Source organism: Schistocerca gregaria, chromosome 4 (assembly GCF_023897955.1).
Source record: "Schistocerca gregaria isolate iqSchGreg1 chromosome 4, iqSchGreg1.2, whole genome shotgun sequence".
Classification (NCBI taxonomy): domain Eukaryota; kingdom Metazoa; phylum Arthropoda; class Insecta; order Orthoptera; family Acrididae; genus Schistocerca; species Schistocerca gregaria.
Genome location: NC_064923.1, coordinates 246,665,395 through 246,693,048, shown reverse-complemented (window position 1 = coordinate 246,693,048; position 27,654 = coordinate 246,665,395). Strand labels below are relative to the sequence as shown.

General features: G+C 40.0%; 1 protein-coding gene across 1 annotated transcript in view; it reads left to right on the top strand.

Moving 5' to 3' along the window:
• Window positions 1-27,654, top strand: part of LOC126266948 (proteasome activator complex subunit 4-like) — a 201,710-nt gene that overhangs the window by 171,647 nt on the left and 2,409 nt on the right. The window contains exons 28-33 of the mRNA XM_049971660.1: window positions 4,703-4,869; window positions 6,079-6,201; window positions 6,348-6,553; window positions 15,448-15,558; window positions 15,645-15,764; window positions 15,852-16,064. Of these exons, the coding sequence (XP_049827617.1) occupies window positions 4,703-4,869; window positions 6,079-6,201; window positions 6,348-6,553; window positions 15,448-15,558; window positions 15,645-15,764; window positions 15,852-16,064 (940 nt within the window). The remainder of the gene's footprint in view (window positions 1-4,702; window positions 4,870-6,078; window positions 6,202-6,347; window positions 6,554-15,447; window positions 15,559-15,644; window positions 15,765-15,851; window positions 16,065-27,654) is intronic.

The following is a 27,654-nucleotide window of genomic DNA, read 5'->3' as shown; positions in this document are numbered from 1 at the left end:
CAAATTCACATTGTAGACACGTGAAGTAGCTGCACCCAGCCTACAGAAACTCTGGGATTCTCTCTCTTAATTTCGATACCGTACTTACACGTTTGTACATTATGTGTGTTTTTTTGTACAACTGTTTCGTAATTTAAAAGCCGTTTTCACGAATAAATGGAAATGAAATCTTTTTGATACTTCAATACGAACACTATTCATTTGTTGGTTCCATTCCTGATATAATATTGGGATAATGAATATCTGGGCAATGCTGGGTTTTCACCTAGTAACTAATAAATCATCTGCTCCTGGAAATGTTTTGCAGATTAAAACCATGTTTCTAAACGTGTTTATTACCTTTGTGTTTTTTATCTTTAATTTTCTGGTGTCCCTGCAAGTTTCTTCCGTGTATGCAGTCTTGATTCATGATTTTAGTGATGGTTGCAGGATTCTAAAATTCGTCATCTGTCATTTTTTTCCCTACTGTGTGTACTGCAGCTATTTTTCCTTCAGTTTTTCACACTATCAGATTCCAGAATGAAATTTTCACTCTACTGCAGAGTGTGCACTGATATGAAACTTCCTGGCAGATTAAAACTGTGTGTCGGCCCGAGACTTGAACTCGAGGCCTTTCGCGCACAAGTGCTCTACCAACTGAGCTACCCAAGCACGACTCGCGTGCCGTCCTCACAACTTTAATTCCACCACTACCTCGTCTGCTACCTTCCAAACTTCATAGAAGCTTGCCTGCGAACCTTGCAGAACTAGCACTCCTGGAAGAAAGGATGTTATGTTACCACCTTGAGCTGCTGATAAAATTCTTTATATAAATAACCAATTTTGGTTGCTTGACCATCATCAGGTTCATAAAAGCATTCAAAGCATCACATTAGGTGAAATATAAAATCATTAACCTCAGATCATGAATTAGACACAGCTGTCATATCATAAAATGAATTACACAAACAGTGTGTAAAAACAGTGGTAGGGATTGCACTCATTCAGATTATAAGTGCAGTCGGCATTAATCCTTTTTAACAGATTCATAACACATAGAGCCGGCTGCTGTTTGCTCAGTTTTACAGTGATCACCTGTGTAGTCTGCTCTGTGGTATGGATCTGTCAACAGCATTAACATCCATGGCAGTTAGAATCTGAATGAGTGCGTATGTAGCTATTTTTGTAGATTGATGATGTACTTCATACAGGGTGAAGGAGTTAAAAGTAGCCCACCTCACCTTTGAATATGAATGCAATATTTTGGCTTCTGGAAAAGAGTAAACAGCTACAACAAAGGACAGTTTTATGCATTACTTAATTGTTAATATTATTCTGTCAGCATTTCAGTGTGTTTCATCAGTGAAATTAGGTGCTCTCTTTGTGGTCTGCAAAATGACCTTCTGAATAGAAGAAAGAATTCAAACCATGGAAACATATGTGAAAGCAGGTTCAGTTAAGGAAGCTTGGGAAATTTTTGGGGTCAATTGTGCAGGTAGAGGTCTACCAGCAAAGAGAGCAATACAGATTGTGTATAATAATTGGTGTACCTCTGGATCTGTGCAAAGTGTAAAACGACAAAGAATTCCTTCAGTTTGCACACCAGTAGTTAGTGGAGGCATTTGCTGAAAAGAATTATTCAGATCCCAAAGACGTCTACGCATAAATTGGCCTCTGCAGGTGCATGTAAGTACGAGCAGTTGTCAGTGAATATTTAAAAAGTCATAATTTGAAGCCTTCTCATGTGACAGTTGTGCAGAAATTATGGGAAGATGACAGTCAGAAATGTGTAGATTACTGCATGTGGCTTTTGAATGACTTCAATGATGGTTTGTTAGACCCTGTCCATTACATGATGAGTGATGAAGCGTGGTTCCATTTCTGGTCATTTGAATTCATGGAACATGAAGTACTGGGCAATGGAGAACCCTAACATTGTGTACCAGCAACCAGCCCTTGATGAAAAAATTGTTGTTTGGTGCGATGTAGCAGAAACGCCTATCATTGGACTGACATTTTTTGACACTACTCTCAACATGGTTGCACATATGGATATTTTTGATACATTTTGTGCTCAGCATGCTGTCTATGAAAGACAGTAGTTCTTATTCCAGTAAGACAGGCCAGCATGCCTCACTTCTAAGTTATCCCTGAAACAAGTCCATGATGTGATCTTTGAGGAACGAACTGTCAGCAAACATTTATGGCCACCACATTCGCCGGATCTAATGACGTGATTTTTGCCTGTGGGGACACTTGAAAAGTAAGATCTATGAAACAAATCCACACACAATACAGGAACTGAAAGACAATGTCTGTCGTGAAAACATCATCAGCCATGAAGTTGCCACCATAGATATCCGAACTTTGTGCCAGGTGTATCTGAATGTGCTTAGACATGCACAGCTGCGTATTGATGTTGCTGTGGGTCATTTTCAACATCTTCTATAAATGTATTTTTCACTGTGTTTTTTGTTGTCAATAAAAGGCAAGCCCATTTCAGCTCTTAGTTTCTGTAATTTCAGTGCATTTTGTTTATACTTACACAGACTACTTTTATCTGCCTCACCCTGTTTTCCGATATGATAACAGTGCCTAATTAATGATTTTTATCATTTGATGTTAATGATTTTATATTTTGCTTAATATGATGCTGTGAATAGTTTTATGACCCTGATGATGGTCAGTCAACTGAAACTAGTTTTGTAAATAAAGAATTTTATCAGCAGCTCAAGGCAGTAATATTACATGTTTCAAGTGTAAACGTTTTGTTTGTATTCTGAAAACAGTAATGTATTACTGGACTTCAAAGCTTTTTCAAGTTTTAGGTATATTTGTGCTGAATAAAAACATGCCAGTAGTATTATAATAAAATGCAATGATTTTCCAGGTTGTTTTTAATTATTATTGTACGTAATTTTGTAATAGCTAAATAAGTCGGTAGGAATGGTTGCCAGATTGAAGAAAATGCTTTTGATGCTTCTTTCCAAATAAGAAATTTGAGTCAGTATTTAGCCTGCAGGTGTTCTTTTGTCTGAATCCGTAGTCAGTTTTTGCAATCAAAACGGCCAGTAACTCAGTAATTTTAGCCTTCAGTTCAGTTTACATACCTAATTATAATTTTTTAAAATTTAAATTGCTCTAGTGCAGGAATCTTTCATTTGAAATTGATGAAACTTTGTGGAATTGTTAACAGTAGACTTTTTTTAATATTTAGAACATTAATGATCACATCAAAGGCACTTATAGTGTGGTATACTTGAATAAATGTTCAAAATGAGACTCCTGCACCATTTTGTCTCCTTGTGTGGTTTCAGCGGATCGTGTATATGGCAGTAATCTGGAACAGTATGTGCTGCTATACCTTCTCACCGGCTTCAGAATCAATAAATACATATGCTCTGAAACAGTCTTCAATATTCGAAGTTTATTCATATAACACTTTACACTTTTGTCTCCTTTCAATGACAGAAGATAGTAATTTCTGATTTCTACTGATGAGCTCATTTTCAGAAGTGAACTGAAAGCACATCAGCAGAGATGTCCCTACGTTTCAGCTGATAAAGGAGTATCACCCCTGATCAACAGCTGGCATACTAATACAATTTTACCTGTGAGAATTAAGTTGGCAACTTTGTGGTTCGGTTACTGTCTGTGCAGCTGACAAGGATGTATTTGAGTTTAACTGCTTGAGGGATCAAACTTTCTATTACATCCTTTCTCTCAGGTTATTCACTCTTGCAGCAGATTGGGAGAGCCTCTTTGGAGGTTTGGAGATAGAGGAACCAGTGATAAGTTGAGCCTTTGAGTTGTTCTCCAAGACGCAATTGGATGATGTATTGCATCAGCAAGGATCCAGATTTGTGTCACGCTCCTAAGCTGAGACAGAATTTATCTTATCACAAACATTTATCACACAGTATACTCATGTAAAGAGTTGTGTTGTTAAATTTGAATTGTCAAGAGATTCTGGCATGTAGCCTGTAATCTGAAAATACATCAGTTTGGCAGTTGCGATTTAAATTTTTTCACTTACCAAATGAATGAATTTAGTTTGTCTGTTGTGACTTTCTTTCAGAAGACTAGTATGAACCTGACAGTCATATGTGGTGTGTGTTGATATTTTCCACCCTGTTGGTAAAAATTATTTCTGACATGAAGATTTAAATTTAATTCTAAATCAGTATCTACACATACATACTCCTCAAGTCACCATGGTACCTTTTACCCCTACCAGTCATTTCTTTTCATATTTCACTTGCAAATAGAGCGAGGAAAGAATGACTGCCTATATGCCCCCTATGAGCCCTAATTTATCATTTCTTATCGTCATGGTCCATATGCAAAATTTCTGTTGGTGGGAGTGGAATTGTTCTGCAGTCAGCTTCAAACAACGCTTTGCTAAATTCTCTCAAGAGTGTTCCTTGAAAAGAGTGTTGCCTTCTTTCTAGGGATTCCCATTTGAGTTCCCAAATCATTTCCGTAATACTATCTTGTTGTTTGAACCTACGAGTAATAAATCTAGCATCCCTCCACTGAATTGCTTCGATGCCTTCCATTGTGATGAGATCACTAAATGATGACTATTTTCATCTTCCTTCTTTTTTGTACTCCCCCATCATTACTTGATTAGTAATCTATCTGAGCATTACTTGTTTAGTAGTCTATCTGTGAAATGAATATGTTTCTGGAATTATTGTTTCACTTGTTCTTTCATTTCCAGTGTCATAAGCAATATTTTAGAAACTGACATTGTGTTTCCTGATGGACCACGGACAAAATCACCACACATTTCAGATTTTGTTGATAGTATTCTACCCCAACTGGAGATCTTACATCAGACAAGTGAAAAAACAAATAGTCCAGCAAAAAATCATGTTGTACAGAAAGGTAAGATAAATAATTGATGTAGTTTATTTTTAATTTTACAAGAAAATATTTTTTTAATGTATGTAAGTGTGTGTGTGTGTGTGTGTGTGTGTGTGTGTGTGTGTGTGTGTGTGTGTGTGTGTGACATGTTATAAATAGCAGCAGTAATATGAACCAAAGATTGTTGTTAGAATAATGTAAATACAGGAAAAACATGGTTAATATTTTACCATTTTAGCTTTGGCACCACTGAACAAAGGCATACAACTCCTGAGTAGCATTAATTTTTTTGTCATATTTTTGTGGGATGTTAAATGCCAGCTTTTTTGAAAGCTGTTTGTTCTCAATTTTAAAGCAAGTGCAAGTGTGTACCGATGAACCTAGCAGTTTCAATATGAACACAGCACTAACAGCGAGTAAATTGTTACCACTCTCATGCCACATTGTTAAACACATAATTAAAAAGCTGCTTATAAAGAATGACACTTAGGGACACTTACAGGCAAATGCGAGAAACAGGTCTCTTGGACATGTAGGAAACCAAAACTGAGAAACGATCACAACAAGGAGTTATTGTGATCGTTTCTCTGTTTTGGTTACTGATAATAACTTGATACCAGTGTCTATGAGTTTAATTTGTACGCCACAGCACTGAAGATAATCACTATGTGATTGAAAATCAATTTTGCTATCAATAAACCACCAATATTGTGGCCAATGCTGACCTTCCTTTTAATTTAACATATATGGTCGTTGGACACACAGCACTCCATGGAGTCACCAAGCAATTCAGCTTGATGCATAGGTAGGGTAGAGCCTATGTTTATTAAACTGTATACTCTGTACATCCCCATATCACCTACACATTTAATCATCTATTTCATTATGATACTGTTAATGCACAATAAGTAAAATTTTGTTATATTCTATCCTGCCTGCTTTATAATTCTAATGGCCAGCGGTGTAGTCTAGGAATGTCAGCTAAAACTGACTGGTGATGGTAGCACACATGATTGTGATATTAGCACACATGATTGTGATATTAGCACACATGATTGTGATATTAATGTTCTATTGCTATTGCATACTTTCGGTACAGAAACTAAAACTGTACAGCTATAGTTCTGCAACTTGTTTGTCACGTTCAATTTTTTCCCCCTCTTCCCTCCCTCCTTACCCTCTACTGGAGAAGAGCAGTTGATATCAGCAACAAACATTTCCCTTTTTCAGGCGTAGCAAAGTCCATAGAAAACGTAAAGAGTGAAGCTGCTATAGAGGAAGCAATGAAATTGTTGAAAAGTATTGATGTGAGCAGTGATGAAAAGGATGTTGCCATACGATTGCTGAAAACAGGTTTGCATATTCCAGTTACTTTCTTTGATTGAAATACATGATCAAAATGTTAGAGTACTTGAACAGATACACATACTGGATCTCTCTCTGTATTTTTGTGCATGTTTCACTTTTTTCCATTTCTATTCACGTGAATGTCTGTTTAGTTTGCAGATGGCTGACAGGCAGCTTGACACGGGCTGTTTATGGAGGAGTGCCAGAGTTTTTTAAATTTTTCCATATTGTGTGCTTGATGGAGAATTACGATGTTGATGAGGAGCTTTGTAAATGTTGTACTAGTCTTTTGGGTATGCTAGCCCAAACTACTACATTGCCAGAATATATTCCACCTGCCATGGAATCAATCAGTATGGTAAGAGAATAATGTCAGTATACCATTCATAATGGACTAAATTGTAGTTTGTCTTCAGCAGTACACTGTCCTATGATACAAAATTATGATTGAGAGTTAAATTCTATTGGTGATTCGCGATTAAATAAGGAATCATGTTGTTAGTTGATGAGGTTCTTGCTTCCCCATATTATGAAATTTGAGGTTTCATACCTTCGTTCTAGTTGATCAGTTGTACACGCATATCAGAGAGGGAGAGAATTTCTCCATAGCCATCTTAACATATGTTGTTTGCTGAATAGTTATTTAATCTTTATTGTTTGTGATTGTATATTTTTATTTATATAGCCCATATTTGTCTGTTGACTTTCATTGTATATGACACAAAACTAAATTTAGTTTCTTTAGGAAAAAAAAGTGATTAAACTTACATTCAATTGCAAAAGTAAGGAGTTTAAATAATTCAGTTGTTTCTATGTTATTGACCATGTAGAGTGGAATAGATTTCATCATTAAACAACCATTATTGTTATTTTTTACAACATTATTCTTTGAAGTAATGAGACAACTTTCACACAAATACACTTAAAACTACCACCAGTGTTTCTCGTGTGTTGAGGATGAGAGCCAAGCAGAATATGAAGAAAAAGAGTGTAAGCTGTATGTTTTTGGAGAGTAACCTGCCTTCAATAGTCTGTACCTCAGATAGTATAGATACATGTTGCATCTGGTGGTGGATGTCCTCTCAATTGTTAAAACCGAGCAAGATGGTGCAGTGGTTAGCACACTGGACTCTCATTCGGGAGGACGATGGTTTACTCATCTGTGTCTGGCCATCCAAATTTAGGTTTTCTGCGATTTCCCTAGGCAAATGCCTAGGAGCTTGTTCACCATCTGTAAAGACCTCTATGTCGATGGGATGTTAAACCCAGTCTGTCTTCCTTCCATTGTTACAACTGTTTTACCTCTTCATTCAGATGTTCAGAATGAATGCAGTGATTTGCTGACCATTGTTATTTAATATTAGCTGTTTATTTTATTAGTGTTTATCCACTGTTTGAGCACAGCTGCCAGTATTTTTGACAGTTGGTTATATTCATGAATTTTGTACAGAAACATCATCAGCAGCGAATGGTATGACATGCAGTATTGCTCCATTTTATTTTAATTGTATTTTTTCCCTATTTTAATATGTTTACAGTACTTCTTCAGTAAGCGTGTTCGACAAGTAATGTACAAGGAGGCCGTCCTTCTCTGAGGGTGTTTTTTTTAAAGACTGTTCTTTCACTTCATTAACACTAATTAGGATGAATTTGTTCTCATGTAGTTTCCACAATAGCTGCCTATCTTTTTAGGTGATACTCACTTTTCACATACAACACAAAACTAATTTCCAGTTTACTGTGTCAAGAGCATATTGCAGATCAGAATTAGTTACAGAAGTCTCCGTATTCACCTGGAGTCTTCTTTTCAGGATCACACATAATGATAAAGGTGGTTCCCTAGTTTGCATATAAAAAACATAAAGGAACGTTTACACAGACTGTAAAACTTCCACATTGCTAACAACATATCCCAACAGTGTTGTCTGACAGCATTGTGACCACATGAATTGCAGCCACATGTATGAAAACATTACTAGCTACTGCTGCACAGAAATGTTTGTAGCAATATGTTTCCAGGTCAGAACTAACAAAGAAAAACTGAAAAAAAAATGAGGAAGACTAAATGTAGAAAATGAGGACTGAATACAATGTGGCCAAAACTAGAAGTGGTGTGTTGAAAAGAAATCAAGGACACTGAAGTCGATAGAAAAGTGATTCAGATACACACTCATAAGCTTGTGCTGCAGTGCAACTTAACAGACTTTAAGAATGGAGTTGATTGGTGCTACAGGTTTATGAATTGTCGTGGCATCCACAAGAGTATGAAGAGAAAACATTATCTTTCCATCACGTTATTATTCAACATCAAAAGAAAACCAGTGTGGAACTAAGCCAAATAGTAAATGTGAACGACTCTCCTGTGATATTTGATGCACCGATTAACAGAACTTTTGCCATGAAAGGTGCTAAAGCTGTAACTATAATAACAGCTGGACATGAAAACATACATTACACTGTTGTCCTTTCATGTTGTGCTGACGGTACTAAACTTAAAACCAGTGATCATTTTCAAGCACAAAACTATGCAAAAACCTTCTAAAATACCTTCAGTGGTGGTGTTCACATACATGACAAGGGTCGGATGGATGAGGCTGGTGTGAAGTTATGCATTAAGGGAATTTGGGAGAGAAGGAAAGATGCTTGATTGCAGAAGAGTTCTCCTCTTGGGCTAGATCAGTTTAGTAGTCATTTGAAAATTTCTGTGAGAGAGAACTTGAGACAGGAAATACAGAGCTTGCTGTTACTCAAGGAGGACTTACTTGACAATTGCAACCTCTTGATGTCTCGATAAATAAACCATTTAAAATAAATATGAGAGAGGAATGGAGTAAATGGGTGCTGGATGAAACCTTACATGAATTCATGCCAAAAGGAGCTTTAAAATGACCTACAATCAAACAAGTATGTCTTTGGATAAAACAGCTGTGGTCTAGAGTGAGAGATGGCATAACTAATGCTCTTGATGACAGTGAAGACCATCTTATATTTGTAGAGGACAACAGTCATCATGATGATGATAATGATGAGGAGGAGGAGGGGGGGGGGGAGAGTTCAGATGACGATTTTCAGGGGTTTTAGAGGTCAGTTCGCTTTTATAAACAAAGATTTTTTTTAGTCCGGCCTTGCAATCTAATAATAGAAATGTCATTTTTTTAAACAAATTGATTAAAAATTAAGTTACATTAGTATCTTATAGCCCATAAAATACAGTAGGGTTGAAGACTTTGAACTTTTTGCTTACTTAATCAAGTGTGGTTATGAGCTCATCAGCAGTAGCTTGCCAGCTGTTGTTTTATCACACTCTCTTTGTAGATGATACTTTTGATGTCTCCTAGATCTAGTCATAGTTAAATCACTTTAATAAATTCATACTTCTCATGTTTTTCCACTGCTGCATTGCTGTACACAACTAAAAGAGCAGGTATTTGTACACACAACCTATCAACAAAAGAAAAACAATACTGTTTTCATTCAGACACACTACTTCAGCATTGTCGGTGAGAGAAGTAGGAAACAAAGAAGAGAGGGAGAGGGAAGCATTCCCAGATGGGGAGGGAAATAGATATTGTCCTGCAATACGAAATATTCTCCACTCTTGGTGGACAACATCCACAATTCCACAGCAATGCATGGGCTAGTACGTGCAACATCAGCAGTTTTGCCTGCAACAATGAAATGTTGCTATGTATTGCAGCCACACTGCTGCAATGTTAATAGCAATGCTATTGCAGCCAAATGTTGCTGTAAAATGTGTCCCACCTTAAGGAACATATACACCCTCCAGCAGTGTATACAGGGAGTCCCCGTAAGAGTGTGCAAAAATGTAACAGGACACAGAGTGTGCTCCACTGAACAATTTGAGATAGGGAACCAGGGGTCGGAGAAGCCAGCTTAAAGAGATGTGAAAGTAAACTTGTCTGCCCCATAGTCTAGTGTTAGTGTTTTCCAGCTTATTTACAGTCAACATACATACAAGTTTACATGTACTGTACTGTTTGTTTACATGTAAATTCTTTATTTCCTGCAAGGAAACAGGGAGGATGAATCTGATTACTAGGAAGTCATGATGCTGGCTTTGTTCAGTTTACTTGTCCATAAAGAGGCTCTATTGTATCGTATTTACATTGTCCCATGACAGAATGCGCTGTGAATCAATGACAGACCCGTTCATTTCTTAGTGCTGTTCAGATACGCACAGTACAATACGATGGAGCAGTACTGGTACAGTTTCGCAGAGCTCGCTGACGACATGCACCTCGAGTATGGGGAAGTATGTTGCAATGCTCTTGCTGCTGAAAGGCTGTAGAGGGAACGATTATCAGGTGTCATCCTTCATGATGACTTTATTTCTCTTGATCGATGAATGCGGGTGACTGGTTCATTGGAAAGAAGAAACGAGGAACCAGGGAACATGAGGACTACTCGCACACCCGATATTGAAGAGGAGGCCCATGAGGTCACCTGACCTGAATCCCCCTGACTAAGTCTACGGGGTATCTAAAATCACTTCCTATCACACCATACATTCCGGGTTCTAGTTGATGCTTCCCATAGTAGCTCCTCACCCACATCCAAGAGAACGGGGTCGTCCCACAGCTCTGTACTGAGTGCAGCCATCAGTGGTCTATCAGCAGTTGTGGGGTCGCCAATATAACCCTCCTTGTATGCTGACAACTTTCACCTCTACTATTCCTCATCTAGTGTGGGTGTCACCGAAAGTTGACTGCAAGGAGCCATATGAACGGTGTAGGCATGGGCCCTCACCCAAGGCTTTTGATTTTCTGCCGCCAAGACTCACATTATGCACTTCTTCAATATTGTATCATTCACCCATGACCAGAACTTTACCTCAACGACCAACTACTCAATGTGATGGAGACTTATCACTTTTTAGGACTGGTCTTCGATTCTTGGTTGACATGGATTCCCCAACTTCATGCTTAAGTGAAAGTGCTGGTTACACCTTAATACACTTTTCTGCCTGAGCAACACAAGCTGGGGTGCAGATCACTATCCCTCTGCAGCTTTGCAAAGCACTGATACAATCCCGTCTCGATCATGGGAGTCTGGCATATGGTTCAGCATCGCCCTCAGCATTGCGGATACTGGATCTAATGTACCACTGTGGGGCTCGACTTGTGATAGAAGCCTTTTAAACAAGCCCTGTGAACAGATTACTTGTGAAGGCTGGGGTCAATGCATTGTGGGCCCAGCACTGACTGCTGCTTGTCAGTTACGCTGCCCACATTCACAGCTTCTCCTAAGCACCTAAACTACCATCTCCTCTTTCCTAATACAGTAATTCATCATCTGCAATGGTGGCCCCGACGAGTGAAAATGATTGCGCTCTGCATCCGGTCTATCCTCTCTGAACTACAGTTGTTTTATCTTCCACCTCTCCTCTGGACCCACCCCTGTACACCTCCATGGTGCACCCCTTGGCCACAGCTTTGTCTCTATCTATCACAAGGTCCAAAAGAGTCTATTCATCTTGAGGCCTTCCGCCATCAATTTTGCTCCATCACTGGTGCATCCCGTGGTTCAGAAGTCATCTACACTGATGGGTCGTTGGTTGCTGGTCGCATAGGCTTTGCTTATAGTCAAGTGGGACATACTGAACTACTCTCCTTGCCAAATGGCTGTATTGTTTTCACTGCGGAGTTGGTAGCCATCTCTCGTGCTCTTGAACATACCCGTTCCTGCACTGATGGATCCGTTCTCATCTGCAACGACTCCTTGAGCAGTTTGCAAGCTCTGGACCTGTTATACCTTCGCCACCCGTTGGTCATTGCTATCCTGTATGCCCTTGAACAGCTTGGGCCCTCAGTGTTCTTTGTCTGTACTAAGTCTGTTGATAAAATATCAATATTTTTTTTCAAAAAACAAAATTTTTTCACCAGTATATCAATATCAAAATGATGATATCAAGTGCTGATATTTACATTTCATATTATATATTTTTCACAATTTTTGATAAATATTTCAAGCTGTTCTTTTGAAATTGTTGTAGCATAATTTTACTTTCTCTATGTGAAAGTGTCTTACTACTTTTTGAGCTTTCATCACCTCCAGTCTTTCTCTTTGACTATATGAAGCGGGGTGGTGGCGTGACTGGAATAACAAGATATTCTATGTGAAGAAATAGCACACCAGCTGTGTTAAAAAACATTAAACTGATGGACAAAAATCTAAGTGACTATATAGGTCTTTGCAGTGGGCAGAGACGTGTGAGAGGAAATGCTGACATAATCGGCACTTGGCACTACCAGCCGAAACTACAGTGTTTAATTTCACCATGCAGTTTTGACACAACTGCTAGTTCACTGGTGTTTGCAGAAACAAAGGAACAGGGAAGTCAACATGAAGTGTTCCATTCAAATCCAATATGTGATGAAACGTATCAGTGGACCCATAAGACACTATTTATTGTGCCACTTATCTGCAGTTACAATTTTTAGCAAAGTGGTTATTTGCTAAGCATGAACATGCATCAGTTTCCTTTCAATTTTTGCTCTAAGGGGGATAAGCAGGCTGTTAGCTTCTTGATGTACAGCATATCTAATAATAAATCATTACTTAAAGACACAGCCCTAAAACTGGCTGGATATTTATGATGTACAGCCAATATTTCTTTTGGCCAGTACATCAATATATTTTTTCTGTCAGTATATCAATAATTTTTCTCAATATATTGAGGGCCAATAATGATATTTTTTTTAAAAAAGTATTTATATATCAGATTCCCAATATTTCTAAAAATATCAACAGTCCTAGTATGGACCCTGGGTCACGTTGGGATCCTGGGAAATGAACTCGCTGATAATATGGCCAAACAGGCCATTAGTAAACTGACTCTTCATATCAGTATTCTCGAAACATACCTCCAGTTGGTATTACGCTGTCAAGTTTCAAGTCCCTGGAATACTGGATGGCTCACTCAAACTACGGGTGATTTTGCAAGGGCTCGTCCTTTGCCATCTCCGCTTCGGCCATATTTGGCTGACTCATGGTCATAACTAGAACCCACCCCACTGTCAATGTGGCATCTTTTTGGTGGTGATCCACATTTTGCTGGACTGTCCCCAACCCAGCTGCCCTGCGGTGAACTTGTAGTCTCCCTGATTTGTGAACCCTCGTTGTGGGAGGAGACGATTCCCCAGCAGCTGACTTAGTTTAACGTTTTATTTGTGAAGCAGGCTTTTACCACCCCCTTTAAGGGAGGGCCACTTAACCTTATTTGCCTTAATGTGCTAATTACACCTAGGCTTTCCAGGATTTGCATTTCACTTTCTTCCTCTGATGACTACTACTGATTTACCAATTGATGGATGAAGGGACTGATGACCTTGCGGTTTAGTCCCTTTCGCTACAAGCCAACCAATATTTGTTTGCAGCTGCATTGCTGTCAGTGCTAGCTGTGAGGTATGATGGATACAGAAGCGGGTGTGGTCACCTGCTGGTTCTACGCAGTTTGTGAGAGTGCAGCAGCAGACGACATGTTTGACAGCAAGAGATGAAAGAATATTGTCACATTATCACATCAATATAGATGCAAAATGTACAGAGTATTTGGAAAAATACAATTGTGTTCTCAGGACCCACTGCTACCACAACCTCAGAAATTGCATTATATTCAGAAGAAACAGCCAAATATTTATGGTAACGAAGATCACAAATTTAATTGCTACTTATTTCACTTGCAGCAGTGCAAGCTGTTCTATTATAAATACAACCTCATAATTCACGAGGGGAAAATAGTAACCAGTCAAAATTTGTGACAACAGCAAAGAGGAGAAGGGTTTCAATTTCGGCACCATGAATTCGTGTGCCGCCTCCTCCCCTCCCCCCCCCCCCCCCTTCCCCCTTTCTCATTGGCTACACGAAATTGACACCTTGCTAACTTGTGAGCAGTAGACAAACACTGTCATGGCTGGTGCTGGGTCTGATAAAGACCTTACCAAAAATAGTGTGGTAACGCAGAAGATCGACATAGATAGTAAGCAAGAAGGGATGTGAAGATAAAAATTATATAAAAGATTTCTTTTTGTTTATTTCATTTCTCCTTTGTTTTATAAAAATGTAGACAGTCACTGACATAAGTTTAGAATTAGTAGTTTCAGCAATAGCAGTAGCAGTAGCAGCTTAATTCTTCCATAAACCTCTTTTTACAAAGATATAGGACATTTCAAAGTATTTACAAATTTAGATCAATTTAAAATAAGCTAATTCGTATACACATATATTTACAGACCTCTAGTTAGAGACAATCATTAGATTTATTCCTGGTATACAATACTTTTTTTTACAAATAACTTATTAAATAATGTAATGCCACATTGTTCACACATATCTGTCAGTCACTGCACACACTACACACACATTGTTTCATAACACTTGACTCACACACACACACACACACACACACACACACACACACACTGGTGATCTGTGGGCCATTTTCTGTACTGCAACTTCCCATTTTCTATCCTGAAAAACTGAGTCAGCATCCCTCCATAATCAGTGAGATGTTGAACTCATAAAGAGAAAGAGGAAGAGGTATTAGTATTGTGCCATGCATAGCTTGGAGGTAAGTATTTTTAGAAAGGAAAAAGAACATAAAGTGAAGGTGTTATGTGGAATGTTAGATATTTTATAATCATTATTGTTATTATTTATTTGTATAACATTTTTTTATCAAACCCTTTCCCTGTTTTAGCTAAGTAATCCTTCGATGAATAAATTGTATTGCATAACAGGTACTTTTTAGGTACCTTTTTAAATAAGTGTATTTTTGCAATTTCTTTAATCTATTTTGGTAATTTATTGTACAGTTTTATTCCTTGGTAGAAAAAGCTGTACAGTGTTAACTTTTTTAGCAGATACTTTATATCAATAAAACAGTTAGTAATTTAAATTATTCAGGGTATGTTAAAAATAAAATTTCCTCAAGGTGCTCTTGAAGAAGGGAGTCATAGTGTGCTATGGTAAATATGGAATATCTATTCTTCAGTACTTCCTCTTCATGAGGAGCAGTTGTATTAACTCATTAATTGTTTTCTAAAAAAATGTAGTTATACTATTGCAGTTATTTTAGTGCAAAATGAAAATTAGTCATTTAGTCCCATTTAATGTTAGTACTCTGCATGGAGAGATAGTATGTAAAATGTAATGTTTGGTCCAATCTGGTCAAGTTACTTTTTGTCTGAAGAGCAGCTAAAAAGAAAACTAAAGTTTAAATATTTGTTTTAGGCTTCAAAGAGTAATTCCTGGCAAGTGAGATCGACATGCGTGGAATTCATGCAAGTCTTTGTTTTCCACAACATGCCAACAATACTCGGAAATAAGTGCTGGGCAGATAACGTATGTATATTTAAATGATCATTGATAGTATTAACAATTGTTTGTTCTAATGTGCTGAAATGAATTTAAACTTTATTGTTTCAAAGGTTAAAGAAATTGTGTTGCGATTGTTGGAAGATGAATGGTTAGATGTAAGGGTAAAAGCATCTCAAGTATTAAGTGGCCTACTTCATTGTGATTTCATAGACTCTACAATGGAATTAATGGTAAGTAGCATATAGTAATAGTCAGTTAATGATATCCATGAAACTGCTTGGAAAAGGTCATAAGATTTTGATGTATAATGTCTACAGGATATGTTCAAATTGAAGGCAAAAACAAACTTGCCAAGGAAGAAGAAAAACTTAGCACCAGACAGCAAATCTCAAGAGTTACTAAGATTACGGCATTCAGGAATTCTTGGTCTGTGTGCATTTGTCAGTGCATATCCATATGACGTGCCCGATTTTGTTCCAGATGTGTTCCTAATCCTTGGAGAACACCTTAATGACCCACAGCCAATTCCAGTAAGTTTGTTTTAAATTTCTAATGCCATAAAATGAAATCACTATTAAATGCAGTCAGCTGTAAAGCTTAACTTGATCATTGGAGATACAGAAGGGTGGCTGTGTAAATCACACACACACACACACACACACACACACACGGGTCTCTACCACAAATGGCTTGACTGATGTGTAAATTGTTGCCCAGTGTAGGTAATGAGGTGTGTGTGTGTGTGTGTGTGTGTGTGTGTGTGTGTGTGTGTGTGTGTGTGTGTGTGTGTGTGTGTGTTGGTGGGGGGGGGGGGGGGGGGGGGGGAGCTTTCAGAACTAATAAGGTGGAGATAGGGATAGGCTTGAGGAAGGTTAAAATGGAAGGATGTGTCCCTCAGACACCAGGATGAGGACACACTTGTAGTGAGGAAAGGGTAGATAAAAGATAAAATGGGGGGGGGGGGGGTCACTATCTACAAACTGTGTGTGAAAATATATGAGGCCAACAAATGCACATGAAAAAAGTGCTGTTGCAAACGAGAACACAAGATCATACATGAACACTACGTAATAAAATAAAATTTTCAACCAAAATATGTATTGTTGCCAGGGTAGCTATTGTCAGTCAGTGAATGTTTGGTTACAGGCCTTATTTAACTCCCTGCCCCCAGTGGGGAAAATGGAAAGTTCATGAAAGATCCTTGGCATATGAACAACTTGTAAATATTTTGTGTACGATATGTTCTTCATGTGAGGTTCCCTAAGTCAGAGTGTATATGTCCTGGGACAACTGGGAAATCTGGTAAAAACCAGGGAATTTTTTCATCCGGGAAAAATGCAGGAACCTTCTAGACTTCTGAGAATTTTTTATTATTTTAGTTTTCAGTTAAATTTTTCTAATTTTTACTGGTAAGAACAGATGACTCTTACAAAGAAGTTTACTTTAGCTTGCTACAGAGAATAATACTGCTGTCATGAAACGTAAACAAGGGAATAGCACCAAAATAAAACTCTAGTTGCTGAGAAAATGCGCCATTTACAGCAAAAAGCACAGTCCACACACAGTGCCTGTCGACAGCAAAATGTTGGAGACTATGCAATATTTCATGACAACAGACTGCTTTGAATGCATCTTTTCATGGGCCTTGTTTCGATGAGCATGGCGTCACAACTATTTACATTTGTAATAGGTCATGGGAAAATATTAAAAATGGTGCTTTGAGAAGTGTTACTTTCAAAGTAAATTTTCTATTATGCAAGATGAATTATGTTACATGTGACCATGTGTGATGAATTTTGTAAGTCATGGAGCATTAGACTCTCATTCAAAACTTAACACTGTGGACCAGCCACTTAGAAAAATTGTGGGCCCAGGAGACCAGGGATATGCTGTTACTTAATATTTTACTGGTGTATTCATGTTTGATATAACTTAAAGGGTAACACTCACTAAAATAAAGAAGAAGAAGACCAAGTTTCGAGATTAGTTTTTCATATTTATTTTAGTTCTTTCATAGATTACAAATTGTGCAATGATAATGACAAAAAGTATTTTTATCCTTGAAACAAAGTGTGAAGGGAGTTCTTGAGCAATTGCACACATAATTGGCTTTTCTATGGAATGGTGAAAGTGCTCAATGGAACATGTATTCAGCCAACTAACCCACGAAACATGTATATATGTTAATTTAAACTATATTCAAAACAAAGATTCCAAGACTTACCAAGCGGGAAAGTGCCGGCAGACAGTTACATGAACAAAACACACAAACACACACACACACACACAGGACAGGTCCTTTTTTTCCTCTAAGGGAAGTCTTTCCGCTCCCAGGATTGGAATGACTCCTTACCCTCTCCCTTAAAACCCACATCCTTTCATCTTTCCCTCTCCTTCCTGAAGAAGCAACCATCGGTTGCGAAAGCAAGTAATTCTGTGTGTGTGTTTGTGTGTTTTGTTCATGTGCCTGTCTGCCGGCGCTTTCCCTCTTGGTAAGTCTTGGAATCTTTGTTTTTAATATATTTTTCCCATGTGGAAGTTTCTTTCTATTTTATTTACATCATCATTAATTTAAACTATTAACTTTTCCTATTTGTGTGTTCGCACTGCTTAACATTGATGTTGCTATTGGCTGACTATATCATGTGAATATTTGCTCTGAATATCTGCTGTCATTGGCTGGTGAGATAACGTGACATGAGATATGATTAGCTGGCAATCTCGATTTCAATGCTTCAAAAGCTCCTGTGCTGTATTTGGTGCAATTCCTGCCTATACATCCATAATGAGAAAATATGCAGTCCAAATGTTGCTGTGCATCAAAGATTTTTGCAAAGCGTGTTGTTTTTGGCTAGGTTTTGTTTCTTAAGTGCCAGAAAGTTCTATGCCGATGTATAAAATCTTCACCATTAATGGATTCATAAGTTTTACAGCTCCGAGGGAAAGTATATTGTCACTTAATGTGGAAAAAACGTACTTTTAGCAGGGCTATAGTATATTTGCACCCGGGAAAAAGTGTATTTTTAACTGGGAAATTCAGGAATTTCTTTTTTTCTGTTCACATATTCACGCTGTAAGAGGAAAGTGACTATAAGCTACATCATATATAAGATTGTGATTCATGTGGGATTAGTAAAGACAGAAGAGGTGTGAACTATTACACTTATTATTACGAATTTTCCGCCCTGGGGGCTCACCACTCTTTGGCAAGTTTGTGCTTTGCCACCACTGGGCCCCAGCCTTTGCAGTGTCTTTTCCTTTCCATGCCACATGTCTACCCTCTTGCTATTCTTTTTCCCATCCCTTGGGGAACATGGCTGGGGTGTTTTTGGGAGTATGTTCGCATTTTCAGTAACCTGACATCAGAACAGTCCCTCCACTGTTTTTTCTTTCCATTTGCTTTCTCTGTTCCTCTTCTCCTATCCTTTTTCCGTTCTGGCATTTGAGCTTCCTCTTTTTCTTCTTCTTCTTCTTCTTCTTCTTCTTCTTCTTCTTCTTCCTCCTTCATGTGCACCGGCGCAGGCATTTGATGTGTAACTGGGTAATGTGTAATTCCCAGCCCTGGGCCTACAAGTAGGGTTCGCAAGTACTCCATGGTGCAGGTTAGGCCCAGGGAGGGGGATTGCCTGAGCTACTACCTTCCCAAATTGCCAGTTGGCCCCCTCTGATGGGCCCCCACCCAGCTGGAAGTAGCGCGCCTCGGAGATGCTGACAATCGTGGAGGATTTTCTCGCAATGACCCAAACTGCTACTTGTCAGTCTATGTCTACTAAATATAAATGGAATGAGGCTAATGAATCAAAGGCCCTCCCAGCTGCACCTTGGTCCCTTGTGTTGTTGCATACTGAAGACGGTCAGTCATTTGCCGTGGTTAATCCGTTTATTACTCGTAAAGGTGTTGATGCAGTTGCCGGCCCTGTGAAATCCTTCTCTAATTTATGCAATTGGCACTTTACTTTTGGAGACTACTTTTGATACTCAAGCATAACAACTGCTTGCAACTTCACTCTTCTATGGAAGTCCTGTTCGTATCAAGGCTGATCCAATGCGAATTCTTCGCATGGCGTTATTTACACTCGGCTGCTCGGTGGTCTGACTGAGGCTGAAATCCAAACTTACTTCTCTGATCAGGGCATCATTGCATTTTGCAGTATATTGGGTGATGATAAAGGTAGATGCATCCTTAGTGCCCACATGCACTCTTTTTTTTCTGACGGTTGACAGAGTAGTGCTTCTATCCAAGATCAAAGGAGGGTAGGAAGTTATCATAGATTACAAACCTGGTGCACTGTTACCAGTGTTGTCATTACAACCACACTTGACTGTCCTGTCGACACCCGGCCCTACCTGTGATAGGGAAGCTCATGAGGATGATTGTCCATTTCCTACTCCCCGCTGTATCAATTGCAATGGCAACTGTGTAGCCTCGCAGTGAGACTGTCCTGTGTATCTCGATGAGTGGGCCGTACATGGGATGCGGGTGAAAGAAAAGGCACCGTACCATGTTGCTCGCAAGTTGTTGGCTATTTGGAAACCCTTCATTTTAACACCTGGCACTTACAGTACCATTCTTGCTGCATCTTGCTACACAAGGGACATGTCCATGCAAGCATGGGACCTCAAAATTGGCAACACAGTTGTAATATCACCCAATGTCACAGTAGCATCCTCGTCTCCTTCTTCTCAATCTGTGCAACAATCCACTCAGTTTTCATGTCGCACAGTGAAATCACCTGCTACACAACCAGTAGGTTGGAAAGGGCAGAAGGAAAATTCCTGTGAAGACTTTTTATATCCCTTCGGCCAACAAACATCAGAATCGTCATCTGTCAACTGCAAAGCTCCAAGAAATCAAACAAAGGTAAACAGTGTTGTCCTTTGCCGACTTGGAGATCCCCTTCAACGGTGTCGCTTCGTGATACCTTCACCCAGCCTACCTCCATGTCGCTGGTGTGCATCGTCAACTGCTCCACACACTGAGCAAGGGAGAATGCTGACACCTGTGTAGATCTCGTGTACCAGGATCCTCCAGCATCTGCACCCTCTAGCAGACTGTCCTGAAAGGCTGGCACTCAGCTGCCGAGGTGACACACTTGATTTTCTTCCGCCTCACCTTTCCTCGTTATGACACTCTTCCAGTGGAACATTTGCAGCCTTAGCTCCAACAAAGAGGATTTACAGTTGCTCTTTGAACCACAGCGTCATCCTGTTCTCTGCCACCAGAAAACAAAATTGTGTCCTCAAGACATCTTTGATCTTTTACATTTGTGTCTGGTCCATTTTGACCTTCCCCTGAGAGTGGCATTCTCTTGCATGGGGGAGTTGTGCTGCTCATCCTGGGTGATGTTCATAGTCACACCGCCCCCATGAACACCCATTTGCAAACTGTTGCAGTCCACATTTTCTTTCTTCATTTCACCTTTTCTCTTGTATTGTTTTTGCCTCCCTCTGTCATTTGGTGTCACTAGGGCAGACTCCATCCAGCTTATTGGGCTAATCTGTCATTCCTTTTTGCTGCTCTGTCTCTTTAATGTGTACCATCTGCTTTGGGGTTCTCCCAGAACCTGTTAGAGTGGTGACCTCTTGGCTAACCTTCTCAAGCAATTTGACCTCATCTGCCTTAACACTGAAGCACCCACATTCCTTTCAGACTCCATGCACACCTATTCCCATTTGGACCTCTCATTCTGCACCACCCAGCTTGCCTGAGTGACCATTTCCCGTGTGCTGTCTCCTACCCTACCTACGAGACCTTTGATGAATGACTTTTCCCCAGTTGTGGTGACCAGGTGGAATACTTTAACAGTGGTTGTCCTTGCCACCACTGAACTTTCCATTCCTTGCACTTCATCCTTACCGTGCCGTGTTCCGATCCCTTGGTGGACTGAGGCATGCCGTGACGCAGTTCGCATGCGGAGATGTGCTCGCTGCGTTTTGAACCATCATCCTACGATGACAAACTGCATTCATTATAAACAGTTGCATGTACAGTATCGCCACATTCTTCAGGATAGCAAAAAAAGCTTGCTGGATTTATTTACTTGACCTTTCAGTGGTTCCACTCCCTCTTTAGTCAAGTGGACCAACTTCCAATGGCTCTCTGGGACTGAGGTTCATTCCCCAATTTCTGGCCTGACCATTGCAAATGATGTCATACTGGATCCTGTTGCTATCTCAAACTCCTTGGGTCGCTATTTTGTGGAAATTTCGAACCCCACCCACTATCACCCTCCCTTCCTCCATCAGAAATAAGGTGAGAAGGCTTGGGCGATACCCTTCTATTCTCAGAATTGTGAGTGCTACAATGCTGCATTTACTATGAGGGAGCTAGATCTTGCTCTCACTTCATCCTGATTCTCCGCCCCAGGGGCGGACGATGTTCACACTCAGATATTGCAGAACCTTTCTCTTGCAGGCAAACACTTTCTCCTTCATACATACAATCACATCTGGGCAGAGGACACGTTTCCCAGACACTGGCGAGGAGCCAGTGTCATACCCATACTTAAGCCTGGTAAGGACAAACACCTTCTTTCTAGCTACCACCCCATTTGTGTTAGTAAGGTGAGGGAACGTATGATTCATGCCTGGCTGGCTTGAGTCTTGAAATTTACTAACCACGGCACAGTGTGAATTAAGAGTGCACTGTTCTGCAGTTGACTATCTCTTCACTATGACAACCCATTTCATGAATCTTTGTGCGCCCATATTTAAATTGGATGATGGTGGGCACCAGCTGACATAATTTTTTTTTAAAATTGAAAATGAAATTCCTCCAGCCGTATTTAAGATTTAATATTTATTAGGCTACTAGTTTCGACGTTGCATTAACGTCATCTTCACTTTGATGATGTCAATTGTGTGTGGCTTAGTACTAGAGTAGTCTGTGGTGAGACCAATACATGCTCCACATGGATGGTGGGCAGTAGCTACACTCATGCTCATAAATTAAGGATAATTGCAGAATGTGGTGCCACACAATGTGGCACTACACAGAACTGGCACTAATATCATAGGTACACAGGGAACACACACGACACAGATCTGTAAGGCCAAGGTATTAGTGATAAGTTGAGAAAATCGTCCCAAAACACACGTGCTACAAAATGCCACTGTTTCCTGAACATGTACCCTGACATCAAGACAGGATATGATCACCATGCATAGGTACACAAACCGCACAACGGGTTGGCATACTCTGGATCAGGTGATCGAGCAGCTACTGGGGTATAGCCTCCCATTCTTTCACCAGTGCGTGTCGGAGCTCCTGAAGTGTCCTAGCGGTTTGAAGACATGCAGCGATATGGCGACCGAGAGCATCCCAGACATGCTAGATAGGGTTTAGGTCTGGAGAACAGGCAGGCAACTCCATTCGCCTGTTACCTTCTGTTTCAAGGTACACCTTCACGATGGCAGCTCAGTGGGGCCATGCGTTATCATGTATCAGGAGGAAGGTAGGACCCACTGCACCCATGAAAAGGCAGACATACTGGTGCAAAATGACGTCTCGATACACCTGATCTGTTACAGTTTCTCTGTCAAAGACATGCAGGGTTGTACGGGCAACAATCATAATCCCATCCCGCACCATCAAACCACGACCTCCATACAGGTCCCTTTCAAGGACATGAAGGGGTTGGTATTTGGTTCCTGGTTCACGCCAGATGAAAACCCAATGAGAATCACTGTTCAGACTATACCTGGACTCGTACGTGAACATAACCTGGGACCACTGTTCCAATGACCATGTACTGTGTTCTTGACACCAGGCTTTATGGGCTCTCCTGTGACCAGGGGTCAGTGGAATGCACATTTGTAAATGTCTGCTTGTGTCTGTGTATGTGCGGATGGATATGTGTGTGTGTGCGAGTGTACACCTGTCCTTTTTTCCCCCTAAGGGAAGTCTTTCCGCTCCTGGGATTGGAATGACTCCTTACCCTCTCCCTTAAAACCCACATCCTTTCGTCTTTCCCTCTCCTTCCCTCTTTCCTGAAGAAGCAACCGTCGGTTGCAAAAGCTAGAAATTATTTATTGTGCCTATCTACCGGCGCTTTCCCACTTGGTAAGTCCAAGCGGGAAAGCGCTGGTACATAGGCACAATGAATAAAACACACACACACAAACACACACACACAAATTTCAAGCTTTCGCAACCCAAGGTTGCTTCATCAGGAAAGAGGGAAGGAAAAGGAAAGATGAAAGGACGTGGGTTTTAAGGGAGAGGGTAAGGAGTCATTCCAATCCCGGGAGCGGAAAGACTTACCTTAGGGGGAAAAAAGGATAGGTATATACTCGCGCACGCGCGCGCCCACACACACACACACACACACACACACACACACACACACACACACACACACACACATCCATCAGGAGGAAGGTAGACCCACTGCACCCTTGAAAAGGCAGACATACTGGTGCAAAATGGATGGATATGTGTGTGTGTGTGTGTGTGTGTGTGTGTGTGTGTGTGTGTGTGTGTGTGTGTGTGTGTGTGTGCGCGAGTATATACCTATCCTTTTTTCCCCCTAAGGTAAGTCTTTCCGCTCCCGGGATTGGAATGACTCCTTACCCTCTCCCTTAAAACCCACATCCTTTCATCTTTCCTTCTCCTTCCCTCTTTCCTGACGAAGCAGCCGCAGGTTGCGAAAGCTCGAAATTTCTGTGTGTGTGTGTGTGTGTGTGTGTGTTTTATTCATTGTGCCTATGTACCAGCGCTTTCCCGCTTGGTAAGTCTTGGAATCTTTATTTTTAATATATTTTTCCCATGTGGAAGTTTCTTTCAATTTTATATATATATATATATATATATATATATATATATATATATATATATATATATATATATGATGTGACTCACCAAACGAAAGCGCTGGCAGGTCGATAGACACACAAACACACACACAAAATTCAAGCTTTCGCAACTAACGGTTGCTTCATTAGGAAAGAGGGAAGGAGAGGGAAAGAGGAAAGGATGTGGGTTTTAAGGGAGAGGGTAAGGAGTCGTTCCAATTCCGGGAGTGGAAAGACTTGCCTTAGGGGCAAAAAGTACGGGTATACACTCGGGCGCGCGTGCGCACACACACACACACACACACACACACACACACACACACACACACACACACACACATCCATCCACACATATACAGTCACAAGCAGACATTGGAATATGTCTGCTTCTCTCTCTCTCTCTCTCTGTGTGTGTGTGTGTGTGTGTGTGTGTGTGTGTCTTTCATGAATGGTTTTCTGCAGAAATACCAGACTGCGGCAGTGTTTTTTGGCATGGAGAAAGCCTACGACACCTGCTGGAGGATTGGTATCCTACATACACTCTACATGTGGGGCTCCCCCCAAGTTTTCAAGGTACATGTGGGTTCTACCCTATCAGACACCTTTATCAGGAAAATTATGCGCCTCATGGTTGCATCCTGAGTGTTGTCCTCTTTGCTATTGTCATTAACCCTATTATAGCCTGTTCCCCACTGGGCGTCACTGGCTCCTGCCGATTTTGCCATCTATTGCAATTCTCCAAGGACTCATCTCCTTGAGTGACACATTCAGTATTTTCTTGATTGCATTTACTCATGGAGCATCGGCAGCAGCTTTCGCTTTTACAGTGCCAAAACTGTTGGTATGAATTTCTGGTGGCACAGTTGGTTTCTTCCACTGTCTTTATATCTTGGGCCTGTTGCTCTTCCATTTGTTGAAACTATGGAATTCTTGGGGCTCATGCTCAATAGGAAACTTTCTTGGTCCTTCCATGCGTCTTACCAAGTGTCCTATGTATTGTCAGCAGTACTTCCTGGGGAGCAGATTGGACCATCTCCTCCATTTATTCTGGTCCCTTGTCCATTCAAAACTAGACTAAGAGTGTTTCATTTATGGATCTGCATGACCGTCCATCTTATGCCATCTCAATAAAATCCCCCACCATCGTGGCATCTGTTTGGCCAGTGGCGCCTTTTACACTAGCCCAGTTGAGATTCTGTGTGCAGAAGCTGCCAAATTTCTGCTGCTGCCGTGATTTTTTTCCTGAGCAGATACGCATGCTGATTGTCTGCCATGGCTGACCTCTCATACTATGTCACCTCCTTCCATGACTTCTTTGATGGTCAGTATGGGGTGCATCCATCTCTCTGTTACCTCCTGGAGTTCGCTTTTGGCTATTGCTTTGGCGGCTTAACTCCATGGTACCTGCCATTTCCCCAATGGGTGTGCACCATTCACCACTTTGGATAGTGGTGAACTTCAGTTGCTTCCCAAGGGCACTACTACACACGCGAGACAGATGCTCTAAGTCTCTCAATCTCTCCCAGCAGACTGACCAACCTCCTGTTGGCCCTTTCATGTGAGGAGATCATTTTAGGGTGCGTATTGGACTGCGTCCTTGTAGCTATTACCGTTTGTTAAGTGGTGATCCCCAACCACTTTGTGCTCATCGTCCTCAACCCTTGACTTTTCACCATTTCCTGTTTGCCGTCTGAGTTATCGGTCATTTTAGTGAGTGATGTATGAGCTGTCGACCTCGTTTTACTTTTTATCCCTTTTAGGAATATGGCAGAGGACATTTAATCTGTAAGTCAGTACCTCCATTTTCTTTATTGCATATTTTAAGGCTCTTTCTCCAAGAGAAAATTCTGGTTTTTAGCTGTCTTTCATTCCGTTGATTGGGCTTAATGTGTAGTCACTTTCAACCCTTCATGTTGGATAGATCTGACATGAACATGTATGACATTTATTGTTTTTGCACTCTCAAACAAAACAATTTCAAATTTATCTATACAACACTACTGCTGTTGAAATCGGATAATGATAAAGTTGCATTCATAAATAGATTCTCATTCAGAAATCAATCTATAATCCAGTCCACGTACAAAAACTTCATTTGAAAATGTTTGCAACATCCGGTTTTTTCGTCATACTAGAGTCACCCGTCACTGTTTAATGTCTTGGAATATTCAATATAAAAAAGTTAAACTTTAAAAACACTCAGAATAATTAATGTTGTTACAGCAAGAAGAATTTTATTCCTCTGGGCGATTTGATCCAATTGACCATCTTAACATTTTGATTTCATTTTACCGATAAGTGAGTTATTAGTCAAGATCTGCTGTTATGCATTAAAAGTGTAAAAATAAATCATTGAATTCACTATGCTCCTCATTATTTTGAACTCAACAATAAACCTAATATTATCAGTATTACCGAGGAATCATTTAAAGAGTGTTGCAAAATCAACAAAAATGTATGTTTTCCGGATATCAAAACACCTAATTACTGAGTGTTTTAACAGCATGCTTCCTGCTTGCACTGTATTGTGAAATGAGCATCCCAAACTATTTTTAATGATGTGACTGATGCAGAAAATAGGTGTGTGGTTTTAAAGTTTCATATCCATTACAAAATTTATTTCTAAATGTATTCATGTTACTAGTAACATGAAGAATATGGAATTTGTTACAAGTATTTAAATACTTTATTAACAAAAGTATCCACTCCACTCACTTGTCTAGCATTTTAGGTTTCCGCTCTTATTGACTCTTGCTCAATGTTCTTTTCAGTAATCATTGTCTTGCTTATTACCATATCTTACACCTTGAAAGTTCTCAATTTTTCAAATTTCGTCCTGCACAAGCACCAACCATCATTCCTTCTTATCCTGTCCAGTAAGTCTCCCTTTGCATGGGGTACTGGTCAACTTTCCATAAGTCTTTCCATTTCATAAACATAGCCAGTCCTTTTCCTTTAACTCTTCTGCCAGAAGAAGGAGCCAGTGGCTTGGAAAATATGTGCAATCCATATCTTGTTTTTAAATTTATTTACATCATATTACAAGTATTTTCTGAGGTAGTTTCATATACAGTACTACCATTGTTAAAATTTTAGCAATGCATTTACAACAAAAGCGTGGCAAGTGTTCTTTTCCGTATGTGGTATACTAATCTTAGTTCGGTGTTATGTACATACTTTATACTGCAATATCCACAAACCCACCTGAATATCTAACATACACTGAGGTGAGCTGACAAAACTCATGGGATACCTCCTATTACTGTGTTGAACTCCCTTGCCTGGCATAGTGCAGCGACTCGACATGGCATGGACTTAACAAGTCGT